The sequence below is a fragment of the Ammospiza caudacuta genome, chromosome 1, assembly GCF_027887145.1.
Source record: "Ammospiza caudacuta isolate bAmmCau1 chromosome 1, bAmmCau1.pri, whole genome shotgun sequence".
In the NCBI taxonomy this organism is placed as follows: Eukaryota; Metazoa; Chordata; class Aves; order Passeriformes; family Passerellidae; genus Ammospiza; species Ammospiza caudacuta.
Genome location: NC_080593.1, coordinates 131,323,544 through 131,350,565, shown reverse-complemented (window position 1 = coordinate 131,350,565; position 27,022 = coordinate 131,323,544). Strand labels below are relative to the sequence as shown.

General features: G+C 38.0%; 1 protein-coding gene across 1 annotated transcript in view; it reads left to right on the top strand.

Annotated features, from left to right (window-relative positions):
• SPAG1 (sperm associated antigen 1) overlaps positions 1–25,959 on the top strand; it is a 37,359-nt gene extending 11,400 nt beyond the window's left edge. Inside the window, exons 9-20 of the mRNA XM_058809054.1 lie at positions 680–810; positions 1,431–1,537; positions 4,029–4,191; positions 8,007–8,429; positions 8,812–8,911; positions 11,005–11,157; positions 15,275–15,447; positions 17,936–18,077; positions 18,976–19,102; positions 22,264–22,428; positions 24,330–24,707; positions 24,873–25,959. Coding sequence (XP_058665037.1) covers positions 680–810; positions 1,431–1,537; positions 4,029–4,191; positions 8,007–8,429; positions 8,812–8,911; positions 11,005–11,157; positions 15,275–15,447; positions 17,936–18,077; positions 18,976–19,102; positions 22,264–22,428; positions 24,330–24,707; positions 24,873–25,004 — 2,194 coding nt within the window. The 3' untranslated portion in view covers positions 25,005–25,959. The remainder of the gene's footprint in view (positions 1–679; positions 811–1,430; positions 1,538–4,028; positions 4,192–8,006; positions 8,430–8,811; positions 8,912–11,004; positions 11,158–15,274; positions 15,448–17,935; positions 18,078–18,975; positions 19,103–22,263; positions 22,429–24,329; positions 24,708–24,872) is intronic.
• Positions 25,960–27,022: the final 1,063 nt, after the last annotated feature.

Below are 27,022 nucleotides of genomic sequence, written 5' to 3'. Positions count from 1 at the left end.
TTTTTCACAGTGAAATTGTGTCTATTGCAGTGTGCTGTCCCCCAGGCACTTCGATTGCTATTCTTTCCAGAGAGCACAGTTTAAGGTCTTCCTTGCAACATTAACAAGGTTGTTGGTAAAGATTCCCTTATACCATTTTGTTGTGTGCATCCTAGCTGTCCTTGTTCCTCAGAGACAATCCTGTTGTCACAGAAACTAAAACCCTACCTACAATACCAGCCCTGCAGCCAGACATGGACCTGGACAATTCATCCACTGCTGACTCTTTCCATCTTACAAGCAAGATCAAGGAGAATCCCATGTGTCCTCCCCCACCACCATGCTTTTCATCATAATCCCCAGAGCTGTGTAGTTACTCTTCATCTCTCAGAGGTTCCATCTGGCAGTTTCTTTGGAGTCTACATGGATGGCAGGAGGAGGCAGTAGTCTAAGTGACAGATGAGCCATGGCATCTCCTCTGCAACACCTCAGGTCCAAGTCCTGGCAAGCAAGAGGCCTCTGAAGACAGTAAATCTAGTTGGTGGATGGATGCCTGTGATGACTTAGGAGGGAGTCTCTAACCACTATTGTGGTTAGAGTACCAGTATTAATACTCTCATAGCTTCCAGTAGTGAACTTTTTCTAGATTCAGGTTTTCTAACTCTGACTCTTAACATGATCAATATTCCCTTTCTTTTAGGAGTTTATCAGTAATACCAACTGCAGCTGTGTATAATAACAAAGCTCAAGCAGAAATCAAACTTCAGGACTGGGACAATGCTTTGCAGGATTGTGAGAAGGTACTAGATATGGAACCTGGCAACATAAAAGGTAAAGTAGAAAATAAAATTTCAATGTAATATTTTACCTCTGGCAAATAAAATGGTATATGTTGTTAGTTGACTGAACTGAGCTTTACATAGGTCTAAATACAAATAAGGAACAGAATAGCTTCCCAAAGCAGTTTTAATGGTTCTTTGGGGGTTAGTGAAGTATTATGCAGTTCATCCTGTTGCTATGTGAAGGGAATTCTTACATGGCAGCATGTTTTCCATATGATAACTATAAGCTCTCTTGTATTCATGCAGTGTTTCCATAATACCCACACTGAATTATAAATTAATTTAAAAGTGACATAAAAACAAGCAAAGTTGTTGGTTTATTCCTTTCTGAAGTCAAGGACTTGAATGTAGCTAACTGTATTTCCATGCGTGGAGATGGAAAATTTGAAAATTATGAAAAAGTACTTCACAATTCATGGTTGTTGCCTCAAAAGATGTCATGTGAAATTGCATCATTAAAGATCATCAAGAAAACAGTTGTTAGTAATATAGAAGTAAGCGCAGAATTTTCAAACTGCCTAACTGCACTTACTATATCTAGAAAAAACAGTGTGTATTTATTCACTTTATATTTTAAATACATAAATAACACACTTCATTCTTTCGTAGCTCTGATGCGTCGTGCCACTGTGCACAATCATCTGCAGAATTACCAGGCAGCTATAGAGGATCTGAATGAAGTGTTGTCTGTTGAACCAGAAAACTCTATGGCTAAGGTAAAGATCAGTGAGTTGAATGTGGCTAGGAAGAGGTGGTACACAGTTGTAGCCTAAAGTGAGTACAGTTAATGTTGTTTGATGTAACTATGAGTTTTGATCTGCTGTGCCATTGATCAGCTTCCCAAGACCACATGTGGTGGAAATTAGGTATTGAATGTGGCCAGATCTTCTGTTCATGACTTGATTGTGAGGAAAAGCCTTCTCTATTAGTGTAATTTAGGTGCCTAAAACATTTCCTGCTGAACTTGCTTGCAGTATTAGTGTCTTGCTGATCAAAGCTATTTGGAAATTTCTCTTGAAAAGATCCATTGAGATAGATGCATTTAAGTTTGAGTACATGAGAAGAAAAATTCAACAGATGCCAAGCTTTTGTTGTTACAGTGGTAAAGTTTACCCAAAAGGAAAAGAGCTGGATTCTGTTCTTGTGTGTTGTTATAAATCTTCATTTCTCATCTCCAGGGTAGAATGAAAAATCTTTCGTACCTTCTGATAAATCTGGACTCTTCATAACCAATTTTGGATCAAAGAAAGCCAGACACTTCTTTGAAAATTAAGTCAGGATGTGGTCCTTGCACTACCATTACTCTGGCTGTTAAGGAGAGGATTGGTTTGTGTCCTTTATTGATATCTTAGGGATATTTTGCAGGTTAGAACAGTCCGTGCATATGGACTCTGTGTGTCCTGAGAACCTTCTGTACTGGGCAGTTTTGATAGTAAACTGCTCGTTGTATGTTAATTATGAGTCCATCATACTACTGCCCTCCCAATGGTTTTACATATGACTTCTGGATGCTGTGCAATTGTCCCAACTTCTGACTTCTGTCCAGCTCTTGTTGGTGGCACATTGTAAGCTGCTAGCAGCTTGTTGATTGCTGCTTCTTTCCATGGAGTTATTTATTACTATTGCTTATACCAGAGAAAGTGGTACATGCCTCTTGTGTCAAATTGACCACATACAGCATTTATCCTTCTTAGGGTGCTCCTGGAGCTAAGTTCCTGTCCAGAATAGTTCCTGAGTTTCACATCAACCAAAGAATTAATTACATGTCTTTAGATCTGAGTTCTGAAAGAGATTTTGGTCTTTTTCTTTTCTATTTACAAGACTGAATATCTAAATAGTTTGTGAGTCTGTGATGACAAATTGTACAACAGTCTATGTGAAAAGACGTATCAAATAGGCTGTGCTGAGACTTCTTATACTACCAGACAGAGATAGTCACTCATTTTGATTACACTCTTCCATGACTTGCTTTGCTGAGCAGTGCTTTTGTAGCTGAAAGCAGATATCTGTACTTTGTCCTTACTCATGCCAGCTATTATGCCTTGGCTGGCACATACAAAAATGAGAAGTGCTTGGCAGGGCATTTTTTCAAGTTTCTCATTGCTTGGAGAATCCTCAAAACTCTCTTGAGATAAATATGAATGTATGGAACATATGCAGAGTGCATGTTCATATCCAGAATCACTAGCAGAAAAGTGAATTGATTGTCAGTAACTGGAATTCTTCAGGGTACTTTGTCCATGTGAATCTTTGCTTGATCCTGTTCTTGTCTTTTTCTTGAGACAGGAAGTACTGAGATGGCACTTTCTTGCACAGCATTGAATGACATTCAGAATACCACATAATGCTGGGTGCCTTACTCTGCTCTGACAGTGTAAAGTGATTTAGTGCTTTATGGGTTACAGTGATAGTGCTGGGTTAACAGTTGGCCTTGGTCTCAAAGGTCTCTTCCAACCTTGATGATTCCAAGTGCAGTTAAAGGGGATTTTTTGAGTAATGGAAAAATATTATGGAATGAGAAGCTGTTTGATCATTTAATTGCAGTTCTTATAAGAGGAGCAAACTTTATCATTATTCCACAGTGTCCTTTGCTACACTGTTAAGGGACTGTTGTCTCTTGGTTCTTGTTCTCTCAGTTGTATTTCTCCATCAGTTGTCCATCTGACATCAGATTCTCCGTAGCATAAGTTTTGATTCTGATTTTAGGCTTTTTTGGAGATTCTCTAGAGAACCTGTTGTCCACATCTCTTCTTAGACCATGCCAGATCTCACAATCATAAATCTACTTTTTTCCTTTGAATTTAGTTTTTTTATTTTTGATAAGCAGTGCATTCATCTCTTCTTAGACCATGCCAGATCTCACAATCATAAATCTACTTTTTTCCTTTGAATTTAGTTTTTTTTATTTTTGATAAGCAGTGCATTCAAGAAAAGTATTTATTTATTTATGTGATATCTTCACACAAAGATGTGAAGATATCTTGTGTCTATTTCTTGTGAGAGAGACACAAATTCACTATTACTATTTGTTTGATGCTGACTCTTGTCACATTTATTACCATCTTTTTATATTGGCAACATTTATCTTGATAATTCTTCAGAATTTCACATGGATTATTTAACAGAATGTATTTGCTGGACGTGAACTGTAATTTATATACATAATAAAAAAACTTCTGCTATTGCTGATTTTTTTCTCTATTGTAGAAAAGTCTGCTAGAGATTGAAGAGAAACTGAAGGGTTTAAAGCCTGTATCTGAGCCTCAAGGCAAAGGAAAAAAAATACTTATCGAAGAGATAGAGGATTCAGAAAGTGGTGAAGGAAGAGAGGAAAATACAGAAGAACGGGAAAGCCGTGGTGGAGATAAAAGTAATGTTTTATCATTTCATACTTTATTTTAACCTAAGGAAAAAATAGTTGTCTTTGAGATAGTAATGTTTATTCACACAATTCATCCATATATTCTTGCAAAGAATTTTGCCTGTTCGAAGACTAAACTTACATTGACTACTTAAAGTAGATCTGAGTGTGAAATCTAGAGCCCAGTTTTGTTACACATCTTTGTAATTCTTTCTAGAATGGGCATAACAGAGACAAATGGAAAATGTTGCTATAAATCACCTACTTCCCTGTGTCCTGTGTAATTTTACACCTGCCCTTTGATGTGGACCCAGTTAAAAATTTCTTCTGGTGAGGGAACATTTTGTGTTCCTGAGATCTTTCTCTCATTCAGCTTTCCTGCCTTCCCACCAGCACATTTTTCTATTTTTTTCCCATGCTTGCATCAAAGGGTGTAAAAATGATCAAGTATAATTTGTTAACATCTATAATTTTTGTTGTTGTTTGTTTTAGAAACTATAATTCTCTCTCTTTTTTTTGTTTGTTTTTGTAAGAACTCATCTCTGTGCCCTGGAAGTTTGTATTAGAGGTAAACAACATGTAATTCTTGTACTGGATGTAGTTTACAAGCGGTTGAAGTGTATCTCCCTTTCCTGGATTAGTGTGTGGTTAACTGCAGTGCTCTTTGGGTGAAGCCACTGGCAGAATCAGAATCCATGGCTTGCAGGAGGAGGTGAGGCAGCGGGGGCTAGGAAGGTAGGAAGGCTTGCATTGGCAGCTTGCTTTTAGATTCAGCTGCATGGCTGGCCTCCAGCCTGCAACAGAATAAAATCCCTAGGCTGATTTCACCCTTCTCCTTCCTTTTAGTTATGTTGGCTCTTTAAGGTATTGTGGAATGACAGCTGTGACTTTTATGTTTTCTGTGTTTTATCTTGAAACGAAATCAGTCTGTGGGGTTTGCAGCTTAATCATGAATGTTGGACTATAAATGTGTGATATAATAATGTATTATTGGCACACAAGATTAGGGAAAATATATTTTCCCACATCAGTTGGTGTCTGCCAAATCTCCTGAGCTGAAACCTTGGAAGAAAGGAGTGCATCATGTCCCTAGCCTTAAATGTCTGTTCATTTGGGGGTGTTTCCTATTGTGAGCATTCAGATGACTGTGTGCCTTCTAGCTCCATAGGAAGACTTCCATTCTGTTGATGAAAGGTTAGGCCTTTAAACATAGGGAAGATTGTCAGTTGACACCAAGGGCATATGTGTTCCTGTGATACACAAAAGTACTTCTGAGATTTAAATGGAAAGCATTTTCATAGATTACACTGTATTTTCTTGTACAACTGGAAACAAAGATGAATTCAGTTCAGTTAATGAATAAAAAATGTTCTGTGAACCTAACAGCAATAAGTAGACTAAACATCTAGTCCTGTAATCACAGGCAGTCCAGTAGTCCGTGTAGTCCAGTCATGTAGTCACATTTATTTCACATTCTAATTGGGAAGCCTAATGCATTCCTACTGAACTTACAATTTAGAGATTGGAAAAAATTTTTGTTTTCTTTAGGACTGAAACGTTGATTTCTGAACTTTGAACAAAACAGTCTAAATAGAGTGTAGTCTCTCTTCATCTTCTATGTAATTGAAAGCAAAAGTAAATGGAGCCCTTTCTGTACAATAGAAACAGAAAATTGCTTGCATCCTAGAAACTACAAAACACAGTATTCAGGCACTGCAAAAACTAAAAATCATGTGCTTGACAAAGCACCTGGTATTTTGACATGTTTCCAGAAGTATAATCTCAAGTAATAAATACAGTTTAAAGAAAAATTGATACATTTTAAATAGCCCCTTTTAATTAAGACAAATTTGTTGAGCTGTGTGGTATATAATTGATCTATTACAATATTAAATAATATGATATAAAATATATTATTTATATATTATATAATAGTAAACACTCACCAAACTTCAAATATTCCTGTTAGAGTATTCAGTGGGGATTTTTTTAGTTTTATGATGGTCCTTCCATTTTACGTTTGTTATTTTAGTAATAACATAAATGAAAATTCTTGCTTGTGTGTATTTGTTGTCATTCTGGTCAAAATTCTGTCCAGACTTTTCATTACCTTTCTTCACATTCTCCTTCGAATTTATAAGGTGTCTTGATTTTTTTTTCCCCTTAAGAAAAGTTCAGAAGTATTGGTGTTTTTTTTTTAGCCCAGAATACTGCTTTAATTTCTCTGTAGAGACCAGTACAGGAACATTGTTTTTAAAGACTGAAACTAAAAGACAATGAGAATTATACTTGAGAAGTATAGCTGTACATTTTTTTGCGTGCTGTTTACTCAGACTTGAAATATTTAACCAATTAGTATTACCCAGCAGCTACACAAGGTAACTATCAGCATTCCTATTGTCCGGGGGACTCCAGACTCCAAATGCTATAAATGCTTCCTGTTTAATCCAGGACTGGTTCAGTGCACTTCATCTTTAGGAATTTTTTTCCTGTATTCAGGAATTACACATTATTCACATCGCATATTGTGTGCCTGCCTTGCTTTTTCTTTGTCTCTAGAAGCTGGGATGCTCTTTGACAGTGTTTCACTATGTTTTGTAAAAGCTTGTCCTATCACCTGTTTGTGTCTTCATTGATCTGCCCAGCAAGCCTTTGACCACCATTCTCCCTTAAATAGACTTTAAATCTTTTTGGTATATTCGGTATCACCAACTGGATGAGTGGGTGGGTGGATGTTTCAAATATAAATAATTTAAGTTTTACAAAAATGTGTGTGTGGGTAGATTTAGCCTATCATTGCTCCCACTGTGGAGTATGAACTTATTATTAAGTATGGTATTTCAAAACAGGGATCTCAGCTGGTAGGAGGCACTAGAGGATCTGTTGTTTCTATCAATCTTATGCTTTCCCATCCTGTTCAGTTTGATTGCAGTAAGATTTTGTGTGTTCAAAAAAAATATTTCTTTCATTTTGGACCATCTGGAGTTCATCCATGTTGAGTCAGTGTCAGATATTTTGTTAAAGTCAATTGAAAATATTGTTCCAATATGTGAAAAAATTCTGTTGGGCAGATAAGAACATCAGGTTAAGGCAAGGGGAAGATAGCATCTTAATTGTACCAAAAGGCAGAGTTGTTGTGTGCTTAGTAGTATCGAGTCAGGCTCTGCAGAAATCTGTCTTTGGATACTGTGGTGGTAATCTGGTAGGAAATCAGGTGAATATGGAAGATAGAGATTTTACTATCTAATACCCTTAATCTATGATTTTTTCCTAAATAAATTTGTAATAAATAACATTGAAGGTTGAATGATCACAAGTATGCATAAAAGGATTTTTGACATGGTTAAATGAAATCTTCTTGAGAAGGATTTATAAGCTTTTATCCTGCCTATTCTATGTTATATTTGAGGAGAGTTTTGTATTACGTTACTGGTTTGATAGCCTGTGATCTAACTTTGACACGCAGGCATTTGATTTGGTCACGGCAGATCAGAGCGTCCGTGTTGTAATAGGCAGTATTTAAAGAGTTAATGTCAAGGTGAGCCCTGTACCATTCTGACACCTCAGCACAGGGGTTCCCGTGTGCCCAGCAAGCAAGGGCAATGAGGCTTCGTAGTAATCCCTTCTCAGTAACACCTGCAGGTTACTTGTGAGAAGGAATTTTTGCGTGTCCTCAGCAGTGTTTCCCGAGGCAGACAAGCCCCGCTGGCGCTGGGGTGCCGCGGGCTCGGGTGGGTGTCGCAGTGGCGCACCCCCGTGCCGCGGCGGGCCGATGGTTCGCGCCGCTGATGCGGCTCTAACCCGCCTCATTAACGCCCTCGCAGGCTGCGGCGCGGCAGCGGCGGCGCGGGCGGCGGCCGGGGAGCCCGCGATGGGCAACGCGCACAGAAAGTCCCACGGCAAAGGCAAGGCGCAGCAGGACAGAGACACGCACAAGCACAAGGACTCCGCTGAGAGCGGAGGGAAAAAAGGCGCGTCAAAGAAGAAGTCAGAAAAGCATCTGTCGGACCATGAAGGCGAAGTTAATGGCTATTTACGCAGCGATGAGAAGAGTGAAAGCGCCGAAGCTGAGGAGATCTCCACACCGTATGGGGAAGGGTCTCAGTCGGCTGGTGGTGGCAGCTCCACTTCGCTTCCTGCTGCTGCAGCAAAACTAAAAAGTGAAGGAAACGAGTTGTTTAAGAGTGGACAGTTTGGAGAAGCGGTGCTCAAATACTCGGAAGCAATTGAATATGTCACTGGTCTTGGTGAGTGTAATACCTTATACTTTAAATCTAGAACTGCTTAGATGATTTCAAGGAAGTACAAGTGAATTAATTTAGCCTGCCCCTGGATTTTTGACAGGAGTTACCATGCAGTAAATCTTGCATCATTTCAGTGGGCAGCAATTCACGTGACAGAAGATACAGAATGATGAGTGAAATAATGTTTTAATTTTCTAGGGGTAGAGCTGTTGACATTTATGTTTGAATACTTATATACTCCAGGCGACATGATAAAAGAAAGCTCTTTACTGCTTTGCAGTGTCAGCAAACTGCATCACTGCAGTGCAGCTTGGAGTATGCAGATTTTTCATTGTTAAGTTTAATTTCAGTAATACTATTTGATTTTAATTGTAACTTCTTTTAGGAGAACAAAGTCCAGACGATTTAAGTATCTTGTACTCAAACAGAGCAGCATGTTACCTCAAAGAAGGGAACTGCAGTGACTGCATTCAGGATTGTAACAGGTAAATTGAAACCTCCCATGTAGAGCAACAACATTCCTGGTGATGATTAAACATTTTAACTGATATATTGCTAGTGCTGTTTGACTCAGAGCAGTACTAATAAAGTCTGATTCCCTGTCTGAATGACAGATACCTTTGTTATGTGAACAATCACATAAAAACTAGGAAAGAAGTAACTTTTAACTTAATGTCTTACTGTGTACGGGCAGTTTTTAAGCTTGTTGTGTTCATAGAAATGCACAGTGGAATTCAAGTTTTTAATACAGAAGCACGTTTACAGTGGAGTTCTACAGTAATGAATATGTAAAAGCTTTGTTAAGCCACATGCTTATCACAGTATTGGAAGTTGATTTTGCGCACATGTGTGGTGTATGTGTGTGTGTTCTCTGTTGGATTGTTTTGGTTTGAGGGTTTTTTATATATGCTTGACATAGTTATAAACAGAAATTAGAGCTGTTAAGGAATTGAGCTAAAATCCTTACTGCTTATTGTGGCTTTTAAGGATACAGGAGTTAGAGAAGAACAGACACCTTCACTAACTTCCAAACACTGTGTCCCACTAAATTAATACTGTATTTCTGATGGTTTGGGTTTTTTTAATATTTCCATAGATTGAGTTTATAATGCTGGGGCTTAAGGTGCTGAAAAGTATCTTAAAAGAATTAGAAATCATATTAATTAATCAGTGGGGTTTTTTTGTACACCACAATTTTACTGTTAAAAAAAGCCCTCCAAAACAAAAAATAAAATATGCATGTACCTTTATAGTACAAAGCATGTAACTTACTGTATGTATTGTATCTGACAGAATAAGTTCTCTGAAAAAAATGGCTCATTAGCAGTCTTTTGTTAAAATAGATGCAGGATCGCAGACAGCTGGCTGAGATGGTGTATTTAAGACCCATCACATTTTTCTGTTCAGGAAGTTTGAAGTATGTAAAACTTTAGCTGGAATCAGTAATACAGAGGTTTTAGGTTTTGTATTCTTACCAATTAGAAGCTCTTTATTCTTACTATCTAATGATATGCATATTTATGTTATGCATATTTCCTGGATGCACAAAAACTCATAGTGTTAGTGGTAGAAATAATACAGAGGTAGAAGTAATTTAGAGACTGGGAAGCAGAACTGCAAACCTGCAAACACATGTAATGTCACATCTTCAGTAGGCAATGCAATATAATAGATTACCTACAAATAGGTTACTTGATTTCAAAGTAAAAATTATATAGGGTTATACTAGGAGAAACCTTCTCCCCATGAACACTGCTTGGCATTGCAACAGATTGCCCAGAGATGTTGGGCAGAGATCTCGTGGAGGGTTTTCAGGCCCAGCTGTATCAAGCCCTGGGCAGCCTTGTCTGATCTTGGAGCTAACCATGTGTAGCAGAAAGCTGGGATATCTCAGTCTGGGTGGCTTTATGACTTCATGAAATCAAATTGTCTAGACTCATCTTAATTTCACTATTTCAAAAGTTTATCTCTCTTTAGCAAGAATCATTGAAAAGAAGGTAGTTCTTTAGAAATAAAGCCTTTGACTGCTTCATACTGCTGGAAAAATGCATGGTGTTGGGAAGGAGTGCTAATTGCACAGTCTTGAGCTTGGTGTTGACCAGGCAGACAACCAAAAATGTAAACAGACAAAAAGGAGGCAAAAACTTAGTCCAAAGAAAAGTGCATGTTCCAGTCATAGTCAGTGGGTTTTTTAAGTGCATACTTTTATCCAGGGAAGAAGAACTGAAAGCCATGTAAGCAAAAGCACCATACACTTGAAATCCTTGTACATCTAGGCATGACTTAGGAAAAATAGCTTTTGCTCGTAAGCAGGTGCCATTCCATTAATCATATCATGGTGATGAGAGCAGTTTTCCAGATGGAAGACAGAGCTTTGAGTAGCATAAGCACTAACAATTTCAAAACTGGGTGTAATTTAGGGTGTTGATATGAACCACTCAGACCCATTTTCCTTAGTTATTTTACTGTAAGTGCCATCTGAAATCACAGAGTTGCATATAGTTATGTATATCATGAAATAGTTCACTTAGTTCAGTTACTCCTTTTCAATCCTGCATTTTTCTTTTTGTTTTCCCAGGGCTCTGGAGCTCCAGCCATTTTCCCTTAAGCCCCTTCTACGCCGAGCGATGGCAAACGAGTCAATGGAGCGCTACCGACAGGCGTACATTGATTACAAAACAGTCCTGCAGATAGACAGCAGCGTGCAGGCAGCCGGCGACAGTGCTAACAGGTAACTGCACAGATTCTCTGCTAACAGTCAAAAGAGAATGGAATTCAAATTTGTTTGTTTTACGTGCTCCCTCTATTCTGTACCCTTGGAGTTGTTGCACAGCTGGTTCATTATAGGTGGAGGATTGGCTGTTCTTTTAGTTGTTTTGCCATAATTTCAGTTTTCTTCTCCTAGCAGTGGGTTCCTTTCCTGTTTTTCAAAAATGTAATATTTTTAATATTTTAAGGCTGTTTTTTTTAATAATGCTTCTACTTGTTCTCTTTCCTAACTTCTATTTTATACTATATGAAGTAATTCTTAAGGTCCATGCCATTTCTCTGACATCCTGTTTCCTTTACATATTAACAGTCTTTCTGTGGCACTTGGAGATTTATGTTAAGTGTGAATCCTTCTGTATGCTGCAGTTGTGGAAATACTGAAGTAGCCTGAAACAGTGGTTGGCTACAAAGCTTAGAGGTGTAAAAAATATAATTGAAGATTATTTTCAAGTATTAATACTTTCAACATTAATTCTTTCTGCTAAGAGAGACTTTTGAATTTCTCTAATTATACTTTAATACTATAAAGTTGAAAACAAAACAGTCATTAATCACTGAGCAGAAACCCACATGCATATGACTTTTACAGTGGAATCTAGTGTGATTTTTTTTTCCCTAAGGCAAGACCATGAGCACTTTCACTATTCATTAAAAAGTCCATAATATCTTTCTTTAAATTCTCTTTATTTGACCAGAGGAAATTGTGGCACTTTATAGTCTCTTAGAAGTCCTATTTTTTTTGATGCCACAAAAATTTTTAGTGATCTTCTGTATCTGTGGTGATAATAGAGCACTTGGATTGGTGGAATAGCTGCTTATCCTGGTACCTATGTAATTATTACACTTTTAAAAATCTTGTTGGCTTATTTTATCTGCAGATATTTCATATTTCTCCTTGACTTGGAACTTGCTTAGTAATAAGCTTATTTCCCTTTTCTCCTTAACACTCTTCCTTTTCTCCTCTCTAGGCCTTCCTTATGTTTTTAGCTTCACTGCTCATTACTCTTTTCCTCCCTGGCAACCCATCACCTTATTTCAGCTGCTTCTTCCTTCTTCTCTTCTGCTGGTAATTCATTTTTGCTTGCAAATTGTTAGTTCCTAAACCATAGACCTCCTGCATAATCGAACTTTAACTATATTTAAAAAAAAATAATTTATCATTTGAAACTTCAGCTGAGACTGTACTAAAGCTTTCATTTTCATTTCCAAAGTAAGAGACCTTTCTAAATATGAATTTTAAGAAAACATGTCTGTCTTTTAACTTAAAGAAACTACCCCAAATGTAATTTTTTTTTTTTTTAATATTAGGAAGATAGGTCTTAACAACCTTATTTTATTGGAGGAGGTTTTTAATTTTCTGTGGGAAATTGTATAGCAATGCTTTAGGATGCTGACAGGAAAAATTCATCATCCTACTTGTGTCTGAGGGTGGGTTTGACAAACCACATTGGAGCTTGTCTCTCTGTGCTTATGTAGCTAAGCAGACTTTTCAAAAACCTTAGAATCAATTGCATATTTTTAATACTCACATAAAAGACAAGGATTTTTAATATCAAACCTTTGTCTGATCACTTTGCAGTCAAAAGGAAATAATTAAGAGTTTGGGTGCATAATGGAAACAAGTATAAATAGTTATTTCACTGTTTATTATGTTGGTTAGATGATGTTAAATTCTGTCTTTTATTGATTCCTGAGGTGATTTTTTTAGATAAACTGGAAGGACTGGCTCATTTAATGGTGTGTGTCAAATAACTGGAAATTGCATTTCAAGCTTGCTTTTAATTAGTGGCATTTTCCTAGCATCGTGAACATCAGTGGATTTTTTACTTCATGTATTTTAATTTCCTCTTGAGTGTTTCATTATTTACTTTTCTCTGTTAGAAATACAGAAGCTCTAATGTGTGGGAATATGGTTATGCATTTCCTCCTACTAAACTGAAACTTCATTCCAATTGTCCCAATTCCTTTAGTATCAGTGAGCAAATTGCCTGAAATAGCTCAGAAGTTGTTTTTGCAAAGTCCCATTTGAATACTGTACTGCAGAAAGAAATTAGTGATCAGCTCCAGAACTGCAGGATTGTTGGGGTGTTGTTGGTGGGAAATGAATGTGTTTGTCCCAGCTTTTTCATGAGACACCTGTGCTTTTTAAGCTAATCATGGCACACAAGTATGCATTTTTGCCAAAGACTCTGCTTACATTATGATATTACAAGAAGTCAGTTAATCATCAGATACTGCAGGGTTCTTTCTGTGGGTTTTGATGAATTAGAGTTTTTTCCTGAAACTTTTTAAGCCCATTATGATAAATGAAAAAACAAATAGGAATTCAATATGACTCTGCCTGTGGAATTACTCCATTACTTTCTATGGGAAATATCTGAAGTGAATTAATTGATATGTTAATATGAAGTGTACTGTTTTGTTGCCTAAAATAAACAACCTGAGTAAATCTTTGGGTTGTTCAATTTGTGATGGTGTGCCACATTTTTTCTTAGCAGTTGGGTTCAGGCTATCATTAAAATACTGAGGTTTTATTGAAATAGAGCAAAGCAGTACTTGGACAAGCCACATTGTTGATATGTCCTCTGAGATACTAAGGAATGGTACAGGCAGAGGAGAGCCCCTGCAAGAGCATGTGCAGTTTACACACATTAAAATAGTGGTTTTGATCACTTAGAAAACAAATAAAGCAACTAAATTATACTATGGAATGTGATATTCTGTGAATGAAGAAATTTACTTTCAAGTCAAAAACCTTATGGTTTTTATGCAGCGTGGTGTAAGACATAAACTCACTCATTATATAGCTCTACAAACAGACTTTTTAATCTATACAATTCTTTAAAATATTTTGGTAATTTCTGTTCTACATAAAGGAGTTTGGAACTGGGACTTTTTGTTTTAGTGTTTTGATAAGACCACAATGGGAAAAGAATATGGTCTTGAGTGCTCTGATTCTATTGCCAAAGTATTAGACTTGACACTTTTTTTTTAAATAGCTGTTATTCAAATACTTTAAAAGAACAAAAGTAAATTAGAAAACTTCATTGGGTAATTTATGTTCATTCTGTGTTGTTTTTCATGTCACTTTAAAGGTTCTTAATTTTGTTTTTGGATGTGTGTTCATGTAGTCTGTTTTTCACACTGTGTTAGATGGAACTTCACCTGATTAAAAAAATTTAGTTTTATTTCCTATAGTATCTGTGTGACTTGCTTTGCTACTCAATTCAGATTTTTCCTTTCTTAAATTATGAATTAGACTTTTTACCAGTTGAACTTGATTCTTAAGCCCATTTTGAGACTAGGAGATGTTTATCACACTGTTATTCTCATAATTCTCATAATTATTTTTATTAACACTACAAAATTTCTAATAGAACCATGAAATCTTAAATCTTATTTCACTTACTACGTCAACTTATGTCTTTCTCCAAAAGAGAAAAAGGCAATGGGAAGCTCCCACTTAAATAGTTTTGGATTGAACCACACATATGTGGAAATAGTTGACATATATATATATGTGTGTGTGTGTTGGTTTAAGGAAGACTAACTATAAAATGCAACTTAATGCAGACTACTTTGTGACCCACATTGCTTTCTTTAGACAGTTGTTGTGGAAGAGGTTTCATTTGACATTTGTAAATTTAAGTATCCCATTTTGCCTGAAAATATTGTAATCTCACTTACTACAGGTAACACCTATGAACAGCTGAGAAGAGTAACCAAAATAAATACATAGATTTTTTTGGTATTTCATTACTTGATGTGGTAGGCAGCATTTAGAGCTTAGTTACAGAATCAGTCATTGATTAAATATTTACAGATCATGCTGAAGTCAGCTTGTATTCTAAATGCTTCCATAATATTCTAAAGTGGAAAAAGTCTAAATCTTAAATGAATGTGATACTGTTGACTGCTGTGATAATATTTTTCAAATTAGCCTGAAGGATAATCTTTCAAGTTTGGGTTTTTTGGTTTTTTTTTTTAATTGGAACATTGCAGTATTGAACTGGTTGTAAGTTATTAAAGTGCGAGTTAAATACATGAAAAGTCATGTTGGTGGGGCTGTTCTTTTTCAGAATAACAAAGACTTTAATAGATCAGGATGGTCCCAGTTGGAGGGAGAAGCTGCCACCAATTCCAGTTGTTCCAGCTGCTGCTCAGCTACACAGGTGGGATGGAGGAAGCCTCACTTCAGAGAATAAACCAAGTACCACAGACATCAACAGAGAAGAAGAATTGCAGATGAATTGTATGTATAACTGATGCAAATACACATTCAGAAAATAAACCTAATTACAAAATGGAATATATTTTAACAATGTCAAAGAAACTGCTTTAGAAAACACTCATTAAGAGACCTTTGTGAAAACCCAAAGTAAATTACTGTCATTTACATGATGGAGTTCAATGTGCTTTGTGGAGCAGTTATGGCAATTTTTTTAAACCAAGTGATGTCATTTGCAGCATGCAATTTAGTTATATAAAGTTAAGTTATATAAAATCTGCAGTAATACTCATTAGCAAAGTATCAGGATCACCAAAGCCCAACTGTTGGCCCTGCCCAGGACACCCCAAGAGTCACACCATGAGCCTGAGAGCATTGTCCAAAACCCTTCTTGAACTCTGTCAGCCTTAATGCTATGACCACTTCCCTGGGGAGCCTGTCCCAGTGCCCAACCACCTTCTGGGGGAGGAACCTTTTTGTGATATCCATCCTAAACCTCCCCTAGCTCTGCTTCCCATGACCATGTCACTGGTCATGAGAGTGAAGAGATCAGTGCCTGCCCCTCTGCTTCCCCTCATGGGGATGTTGAAGGCCTCAGTGAGGTTTCCTCTCAGTTTCCTCCAGGCTGAACAGACCAAGGGACCTCAGCCACTCCTCATACAGCTTCCCCACTGACCCTTCACCAGGCTCTTCTTTGGATGCTCTCTAATGGATCTTTCTTACATTGTGGTGCCCAGAACTGCCCCCAGCACTCAAGGTGAGGCTGCCCCAGTGCAGAGCAGGACAATCCCCTCCCACACCCTGCTGGCAATGCTGTGCCTGATGGCCCTTAGGACACGAGCATCAGTGGTTTCCCTGACATCATAACACAGTTATGAAACAGTTTTCCCCCAGAAAAACCACCAGCCAAACAAACACCCAACTTTGGCAGAAGATCAGGAGACACCTGTCAAAGATGTTCTGGACTTGTCCATATGTAATCACTGAGTGCTGAGCTCTGGGAACCTTAACTTCCTTCCTGACTTTTTTTCCCCGGTCATTGCAGTTTCCATTTTTCTCCTTCAGTAAATAAGGTGAAGGAAGCTCTCTGATTCAGTTGTTACTGACATTAAACACTCCCTTTGCAAAGGCTTTAACCCTGTGATTCCTAATTCAAGTATTAATTGGTTTCCCTTTGAGTTTATTTCAATATAAAGTAGTACTGAAGATATTCTCCCCTTGATTAACAGCAGGGGTGACTGCAGTTTGTAGCTGGGCTGTTGGCCAAGTATGTACCAGTGATAGGGTTATGTCTCTATAATGCATTACTGCAGTACTGAGTGTCCTCTAAGTGCTTGGCAGCATTTTGATACAAGACATGTCTATTTCAAATAGAGCAGGCTTTGGTTTTAGAAATGTTAAACAATGATTGTGTGACTGTTTTCTTCACTGAAGGCTGACTCTTAAGATTCTGGTTGCCTTCTCAGGCCTCTGCTGCATCAGTGAGACCTGACAGTGATAGCTGGTACTGAAAGGCTGCCAGCAGTAATGTTCAGTCAGTAGTTAATCCTTACCATTGGCTGACAGTTTTTTGCAACAACTGTATGTTTTTCTTTGTGTCTTAAAACTTGACTTATAATTTTGTCCAACTCACATGTAGTTTTCGGGCATAGGAAACTGCCACGTTTTTATAAAAGAACTCAGTGAGTTCAGTTATAGGTTTAAATTGTTGGTTATATACAGTGTTGAAAACCTGAAGCTTGGCAGGAGGCTCATATTCATTAGCACGGTGCCAAAAGTGGATTGTTTCATGATGATTTACTTAGAGCTATGTTGATAATTACTGTTTGCTCACAACAGTCATGAAGCTGCAGCTGGGATCAGTTTTTCACTGCAAACACAGCTAAAAACTGTAGCCTAACCCAAAAGCATCTGCAGCAAATGATGTGGAATTAAGAAGGAAAGGCAGTTATGGAATAACACAGTAACTACACTAAGAAGTCTAGTTAGGTGTTTCAAGGTTCCTCACTGCATATTTTAGAAATAGTTCTTAATAGAGTATTGTCACTGTCAGTTTAGCATAATAACTGTGGCATGATTGCAAAGACAATATTAGATCAAATTATGGCCACCTTGGTGTGATGGTGGAGAGATCTGGAAGGCCTTAATCCTGCTGATTAAGTCTCCAGCAGTGTAAGTAAAAGCAGGGTCTCAGTGTTCACAGGTGGGCCCTCTCCATCACACAGAAACTGGGAAAGCTTGGAGCTGTCTGTTGCATTCCCATTATTTTCAGCAGAGAAGTAACACTGGTGGATGGGAAGTGTTTGTTGAGCCAAATGTGGGTCTGGCTGTGCCTTGGTGGGAGCAGCAGGGGAGGCTGGGGACAGGAATGGCTGAGTGCAGAGGGACAGACTGGGACAGAGTGACAGTGCCGGGACTCCACTGCCAGGCGCTAATCCTCAGTCTGCACAGATCATTGAGCCACCCATGACAAACTGACCTGGTGTGACACTGTGATCCTTCCCTGCTCTAGGTGAGGAAGCTGCGGAGAAGTTCAAGAGGTTGAAAAATGAAGGGAATGATTTTGTAAAAGTGGGGGAATACGAAGAAGCTGCAAATAAATACAGTGAGTGCATGAAGTTAAATACTGAGGAATGTACTGTCTACACTAACAGGTAAGGATCCAAAGGCTAATGCTGCTTTGTGGGATAGCAGTAGTTACGTTTTCTCATTTCAAATAGAGGTTTTGCATCTGTTCACTCATTGTTGGGAAAAAGGCATTTTTTCCCCTACTTGGTGTTTATAATAACAAAATAGATTTCTTGTAAAAACATTTTTCAAGGGGAGCAAGTATTAATGTCACTGATATATATCTTACAATCTTATATATAAATAAAGTAAGCAATAGTAGAAGTTATAATTAGCATAGCATTTTGCAGTGTTTTTGAGATTTTTTTAAGCATACTGGTATGATTTGAATTAAAAACTTAACATGAAGTAGCAGTATCTCAGATATGAAGAGTAATCATTCAGAGAAAATGTACATTCTGAGAAAATAAGAGTAAGAACACAGTCATACATCAGCATTATTTTAAAGGTTGACCTAATTCAGCAGTATAATTCTTTATGTTGTAATCTTATCAGCTCCTACAAACTTAAGAAGGATTTGATTAGACCAGTACTTGAATAGGATAGTTCCAAGTAATAATTAGGTGCAGAGAGCAGTGTTGTTAATTTAATCCAGAGCACTTTTTTACCCAGAATGGCTGTATAAAATCTCTATTACATTTACCACTGTACTATCATATTGTACTAATGTAGGCTCTGCTTTTAAAATATTTGCATACCTATTTAACTTCAAGCATTAGTCATACTTGCTTTTTTTTTTTCAGGAATTAGGCTTCTCTAAATCCATCCAGTGATGTTCTTGATAGTTAATGGTACTTCAAACAATTCAGTCTCAATGTGGATTTTTTTAAAGTATTTTAATTAACATTTGTGAGTCAGAAGATGTTGGCACTACAGCACCGTAGAATTACTTACATTGCAGTGTATTCTGTTTTTCTGTGTTAGAGCTCTCTGTTACTTGAAGCTGTATAAATATGAAGAGGCTAAGCGGGATTGTGATCATGTTCTTCAGATAGAAGATTCTAATATTAAAGCTTTTTATAGAAGAGCACTAGCATACAAAGGATTACAGGTGAGGAAAAAGAACATGCCTGGTATTCTTAAGCACTTCTAAACTTGCTTATCCCCTTCAAAGGCAGTGAGGTAGTTGCTGTCAATGGGTGACTACAAACAAAGTACTCAGTGTGATGATTTATTACTTTGTAGAGCATAAGGCATACATAGAACATTATATAAATATTTTTGCTACATCAAAACCTACATGTTGATGTAATAATTTGAGAAAATACAGGAATATTGCAATAAATAAGGTTTGATTGGAGATTGGTTAAGCAAGTTTCAAATCTGTTCTAATGTTCTAGCATTCTCCTCTGGGTATCCCAGTTTCTTTTATCTGTCAAGGCATTTACTATAACTTTGCTAATGACCAATGGATTCTCTCCAAGTTGGTCTTCATCTGTCCAAACTAAAATCTCAAGCTGTCTTGGCATCTGCTCTTGTTTAAGTGTCATATCTAATCAGGGTTTTAATCATCATTTTCTCTTTCTTCCCCCAGTGCATTACAAGCCTTTGTCAGTTCTGTACTTTGTCACTCTGGCAGTGGCAGTACTCAGCCTTTCCCTTTCCATCTGCATGGTGGTGGTGGTGTTTCCACAGTGCTCACCTTACATACAGTTTTTAGAGTATCCTTTTACTGATCATCATAAATACAGACACACTGATCATATCCATCCCAAATGTGACTTCAGATCTCATGCTCCATCACTGAACTGTGTTGTTCTGTTTGTCCCTCCCTCTGGTGGTTCCCCATCTTCAGTGATGTTAAGTCAGCCTTAACACTCCACAGTTCTCCCACAGCAATCCTTGCTCTACCCATCAGCTCTTAATTGGCATTGAGTTATCAGCTTCTTGATTTTGTAGGCTCATGATGGCAGCTCTCATCACCTGCTTTGTATTAAATTTACAAGTGTCTTTGGACAAGTGTCTGAAGTGCTGTCTTCCATATTGCAGGAGTGGACTGGAGGACCACCAAATTTCATCATTCTCCCTCAAATGGATGGACACTTACTCAGGCCTCTGTTGTGTTTGATGCCATAACAAAAAATTACTGGATGGTGTCTCAGCTTACAAGGCACCTGAGAACCTGTTTGTGCTTAGCAGCATACCAGTCTGTTCTCATCCCATGTTATAATTCCAAGTGCAGGTCCTAGGAATGTGATACATTTGTTCCTCTACATTTGCAGTAGCTCTAAAATTTTTGAAGTGTGCTAAGTCCCAGTTTGTAATGTTTTTTCTGTAACTGTGCTAAGCTACCTGGTATTAATCATCTCTAACCTGATATTGTTAAACTTGATAAAACATCAGTATAAATGTGTTTCTGCCAGACAGTAAAAAAGGGTATTACACACCTATGAAGAAGTCTGAGAATTGTTTTTTGCATATCCTAGAAAAAAAGTGCTATTTTTGTATTATTGAAAACAACTTGAAACATAGTGTTGATGAACTCCTTCAGAACAGCCTGAGCTGGGGACTCCCAAAATGTTTTGTTGTGGCCAGATTTAATGCCTTCATTACTGCTAATTTCAGGGATGAAAGTGATAGGTAAAATCAGATAAAATTACAAAAATTATCTGAAGTTGACAAATTACTCTGTAATGAATAATTGTGTGAGCTAAAGGCATGTAGTTTGGCAAAGATCTAACTAAGGTGGGAAGTGTTATTTGTAAGTAATTAGACACACATTTAACTAAAAAAACTGCAGTGGAATTTAATGTAGTAAATGAGGGATTTTTTTACAGATTACCAGGATGTAGTTAAGGGAAGATCAGGAAAAAACATCAGTGAGATATGTTAGGCCTGTGACACAGGACCCCAAACAGCATCTCCTGCAGCTGGTAGTTCACCCTCTTGCTTTGGGTACAGTCATCTTGTGTGATTTTTGTTGGACAGTCAGGCAGGCTGCAGTTTTAAATTCAGTAGAGTTGGTTGCTGACCCTTGTTACTGTTTCCAGAAGTCTGTTCCAGAATCTCTTTTCTCTGTAGTTGTGAATCCTCACATCTGTAATTCAGATGATTTAGTTTAATTAGTAGTGGATTTCTCATGAAAGCAACCTGGCCCCTCTGTGCATTCCTTTGTTAGGGGTAGTACACAATTCTCATTCTCTGTGTTCCTTCATGACCTGGCAGGCTTCAGTTCACTGCTGATGTTCTGCAGCCCCTCTGCACCTTGAATACTGGCCACCAGTGTGGAACAAAGTGTGGGAAAGAGTTTGAGTGACTTGGACACTGGCTCCTCTGTTACATCGAGGTGCTGAGGAAGTACCTCAGGTGCTGCATGAGGATTTTTTTTCCATAATACAAATTATCTAATAGTAACCTCATGATGCTGCTTGGGAACAGAAGCAATACTAGACCAAACAGAAGAAATACTAGACCACTCACACAAGAAATTACGTTGGTCTTTTACTGTCTGCATGGTCTTTTACTGTTTACTGCTTCATTTCATCTTTATTTTGATACTCCAGTCCTTGAGATGTCTTGATTTTCCTATGTGATAATTCCAGTCTTTCTCAATTGATGCTATTAACTTTGTGACTTTAGAAAATTTAGTTTAAAAATAGTAATTATACATTAAAAAATGGGAAATAAAGGCATGAAACAAACCACAAGACTGATTATTGAGGAACTGTGTCCTAATGCCACTCTGTCACTGTGTTTGTCCTAATCTTGTTTAGCCCAGAGGTCATAACATAGTCCCAGTTTTCTCAGGTATTAGCAAAATTTCACTGTAAGACATGGTCTGTTGGATTGAAGCCCAGGAAGATTGCATATATCTTTAATCAAAGCTCAGTTTAATTCTCTTATTGGCAAAGAAAGTATGCAGACTTACTGGACTCACATTATATTAATTGTGAAGCAGTGTTACACTGTAAGTAATTATGCTTAAAAGCAGCAAACTTCAATAATTTGCTCTCTGACACAGGGAATAGATTTCCGAGAATAAATTATTTCATATTACATATTTAATTGGAAATAGTTACAGTGTATTAACTCATTCTCATTTCCTTTTTCCCCTCTGAAGAAATCACACTATCAGTATTTAGATTATTTTTGTCTACTTAGTGTCCAGATCCCAGTATTTTTACCTTTCTTACTTGTAAAGGACAGTGTGGTACTTCAGATTTATTTTTCTAGTGATGTGCTTATGACAAAAATATTCTCTTGTACTTACAGAATTATCAAGCCAGTGCTGATGATTTCAACAAGGTACTTCTAATAGATCCAGATGTTGTTGAAGCACAGAAGGAATTAGAGGAGGTAACCCAGCTGCTTCACCTTGACAGCAGTGCTGGAGATGGCAGTCAGCAAGCACACGGGAAGAAGATAACCATACAAGAGGTGGTGTACCTGTTCACTTCTTAAAAGCAAACACAACAGAAGCTGCACATTTCAAGAGATACTAAAGCTTTTGTTTGCCCATCTTGAATCTGTATCTTTGTGGGGATGGTGTTGTATTTTTCAAATAATTTTGAGGGCATGTTGGAGGATTTTTACATATGATAAAGCTTGGACTGCTCACAAGTTTATTCAGAACTACAGCAGGAAGGAAAATAGTCCATTTAGATGGCACGAAACTCGAGGGTATGCTCCTTGTAAACAAAAACTGCTTAGGCTTTGAAATATGTTTTACAGAGTGCAGCTATGAAATAGCAGTTTCATTTTTGAGTTCTGTGCTCCTTGGCAGCCCCTGGGGCACAGGTCTGTGGTCAGCAGATGTGCTGGCTGCTCCTGTGCTGGTCCTGAAGTTATGGGTCTGAAAAATGAAATCCTACCCTAAAGAGCAAGAGTAAAACATCTGTAGGATCTTACAAAAGAAACACAGGATGTAATGTTATGTACAAGATCAAAATGTTAGCTTTGTACAGTTCTGGGTAGAATTAGGTGATGAAAGGATTTTCTCAGTCATCTGATATTTTTGGATTGTAGCTTTGCTGGTCATTAAAGAATTCTTTTCCCCCTTTTCATTTAAAAATGTACAGTTAAAATACATAGTTACCAGTCTGAACAATGGTATTGTAATTTGATAATGTAATTTCAGAATCTGGTCTAATGGAAACTGCATTTATTAATATAGGGGGAAAAAATGTTCTTGAAATACTTCAGGTTGTCACGAGCTCATGGGATTTTATGTAACAGGCATAATCTGGTATAGTGTTAGTTAAGCTCTGAGTTGTGACAAACAACAGGACCTGGAAAGTGTTTAGAGGCAGTTTGGGAAGTGACCACATAATTCAGAGACCACCTAACTACATTGCTGGCGCTGGTAATTTTTCTAGGGGTTGTGCAGGAAGCGTTTATGTTTGCTGGCATCATTACAACTGCCCATGTGGAGAGGCTCCCCTCTTTCACCTGCTGTAGTACAAGGTAGTCTTTTTCCATGAAGACAGACTGCAAAGAAAAACAAAACTAGAAAAATAATTTATCATCATTATTCTTTGTTAATCAAACTATAATTATATAAAAGACAGTCAAGGTTTCTCCCTTGATTCTAAGGATTGTTGAAAAATAGAACAAAATGTCTATAAGCCAAATGCTTATAGTTTAGTATTTTCCAAATATTACTAATCCCCTGTTCTATGCAATATATTATCTTCAGACTTTTCAAAATACTTGGCATTGACAGGCTCTGTTCAGTAAGTTTTAGTCAGGTTATAATAATTTCACAACTCTTGATGGCTTGAAGTAGATTTTAGCAAATGTAGTTGGCCTCATAGTTAATTTTTAGTTACCGATTCATGAAACTTAATAGAGGTTACAGCCTCAGAAGTTAAGTGGATAGTGAGGCAGGTTATCCATGCTGAGCTTTCTCTTTCCAAAGCAAGACTGCAAACAGCAGCCTGGTGCAGCTGCCATGTGCCTGTAGTGCCCTGGAGGCACAGCAGAGGAATGGAGCATGGGTGCCTGCTGCCTTGACTCCAACTGTCCCTGACTTCTGGAGCTTCACATTAATACTTGCGTGGAGTCCTCCTTTCTCCTGGTGCTCTCCAGGGGCGTTTCCACAGTGCAGTGCCAAGCAGTGAAAAGGAGGAGTAAAAAATACGCTTTGCACAGTGAGCCTTTGAAGGTGAATTAGAGAGCTCCTGTTCTGGGGGCAGCAGGACAAGGAAGAAGGTGGGTGCCTTTCTTTGATGAAGAGCAGAGTTCCAGCTTTAATCCAGTGATGGATAAATGCAGTTTATGAAGCTTCAGGTTATCTCTGTGTCCACATGGAGCGATCTGTTGCCACTTTGTTTGTGCAGGTGACTGACCCTGATGAACGGGGAGAGGGGCCCTTGGCCTCAGCAGAAGGTGCTGGGGCTCGGCCCGTGGCTGCTGAGGAGGCCGTGCCAAAGGCAGTGCCCAGGAGATCCTCGGAGAAACTCCGCGTTTCAGAGCCACCCAGCGCCTACGACTTCGGTCAGATCATCAATGCACTGAATGCCAGCAAGGATAAAGCTGCTTGTGCAGATCTCCTAACAACTACTGATCCAAAAACACTGCCAGTGCTGCTAAGTAACAAACTTGAAGGAGAAATCCTTCTGCTTTTTATCCAGTCATTGGAACATTACATAGCTGGAAAAGATCCTGGCCTTGCATATCAGCACCTGTTCTACTTGAGCAAAGCCAAAAGATTTAAGGTAAGAACTTACACTGATTGAATGGTTACTTAAATTGCACAGAAATCTAAAGGAAATTTTCATATCTTAAAAGGAAAAACACTGACTTATGTGTCTCTGTCAGATACTATGATTCTCACTTAACCTGTGCTGATTATAAAATAATTTGTTGCGGGTTTTTTTCAGGTGGTGCTGGCTCTTCTCAGCAAAAATGAAAAAGAAGAGGTACAGCATCTGTTTGACTTACTTACAGAAAGCCAGAGTGATCACTACTTACTGGAAGATCTTGAGAGCCTTAAAAAGGTTTATGAACTTTAAGAAGTTAAAGTTTATTGGCTGCATGCATATAGTTCATGTTAGAAGATGAATGAATGAACTCTGCAGACTTGCCTGGGTTCAAGTGGGTCTTTACCTGGACTGCTGGAATTCTGTTTTGTTTTGACAGCATATGCACATTTAAAACTTGCTGCTCTTTTCTTCTGGTAGTTGTATACAGCTCTAGAATTTAATGCCCATCTGTGTTCAGTAACAGAGTTCATTTCCTTTGGCATACTGATTTTATGTAGACTCAGAAAAATACATTTTACCTTATATATGCAATGGGAAATACCTTGATGGTACAGTAGGTAAATACACTTTTAGTCATCACTTGTTACATCATTTTGTGAGTTCTGTGTTCTTGTGATAAAAGAAGTGTCTTCAAGATAAATGGGTCAGTTAGCAGTAACTTTGCTAAAATGAGTTTACAAGAAGTATTAACATTTTTCAGAAAACTTCTGTGGACCACCTATTTGTTCACTATTCCTGGTCTGTACAAAACAGATTTAAGTATTTTGGGTCATAACATCTTAACAAAAAAGATGAATGAATTATTGATTAGCTTGTCATGGAAACAATTATTAAATGGATGGGTATGTTTTTAACAAGTGAGTAATTTTTACAGAGAACTCTTTTCCTGTGTGTTCAGGAGGATGGCTGGTTTTCTGACTTCTTTTGGGCAGTGACAGAAGAACAGGTAGCTGCACTGCACAATAGAAATACTTAACTCTGAATTTTGTATTCAGATTATTTAAAATACCAGCTATTTCTGTTTACAGATATATTTATAAAACTACAACAATTTTTTGGACCAGTATAATTTTTTTAATTTCAGGCATTACTTATGTTTTATATTTGATTCTGACAAAGTTCCTTCAAAGGTGAAGCTTTTCAATTTTTCAGATACCCTGATGCCTTCTTTGCACAGATGATATAAATGTATATCAAACTCACTTAGCACTGCAGAAATATCATTAAGAATGTTGTTCTAATGAAAATTTTTCTCAGGTGTATACTAATTAATAAAGTTATTTTCTTGAGAAATACAATTATGGCTTCTTTTCTGGTTCAGTACACTTTAGGCTTACAATTCTCACATGTGGATTATGAGTTTCAGCTTGGGGTGCCAAGAATGAGGCTTGTACTTTCTAAAGCATCATCAGTGCAACTGATGCTTAGCAATTAACAGGTTTCACTTTATTTGTGTGTGATCTCCTCAGATTAAGGCAGACCCTAAACTTTGGCGGTTAGGATGTAAAACAGCAGCATTGCCTGCAGTCATTTTGGTGATGGTCCTGCCTCCTTCAGGTTTCATTGTGAGATTGGTACTTTTTAGACAGCATTTGGGAGGGCCTAATGGACAGGCTGAACAATTTCTAAAGACACAGAACTTAGTAAAAACCTGAATCAAACACATGTAAGGGACTGTGCTGCTGATTGGGCCTGAACAGCTCAAAACAAGGACACCAGTCTTCAAAACTGAAGGGGCACTGGAGGGCATTTTGGGGGGCAGGGGCTGCAGAATGGAATTATCTTTAGGTGTGGATTTCACCGTTTGTTTGACAGGTAAGGGCTGCCTAAGTCATTCTCTTGCCTTAGTCTGGGAAACTGTGGGAGAAATCTCTGCAGCCCCCAGCAGCTGCAGCTGAAGAGCAAAGGTGGGGTGACCTGTCACAGACAATGTCCTTGGCCAGGTGTGGCCTCTGCACAGAGGCTGCTGCAGCATCCCAGGTGTGGCACTGGAGCAGCTGCAGGCCAAAAGCAGCTCCTTGCTCCTTGCTCACCTGCTGCAAAATGTGTTTTGTGTCCCGTCTGTGTAATGATCAGTAGGAGAAGCCACAGAGCTGAATTAGTTCTGGCTGGGAGCTCCTCTTTTCCTGGACAGTCCCTATGTCCTGGTCTAATTTTCCCCTATTTTTGAACACTTCCGTATTTTAAGTCTTGTTTCTGCTCTGTGCTTGTCCTTTATTTATGCTGTTTTTTGTTTCCTCTGCCCTCCATAATCTCTTCTGCAGCTC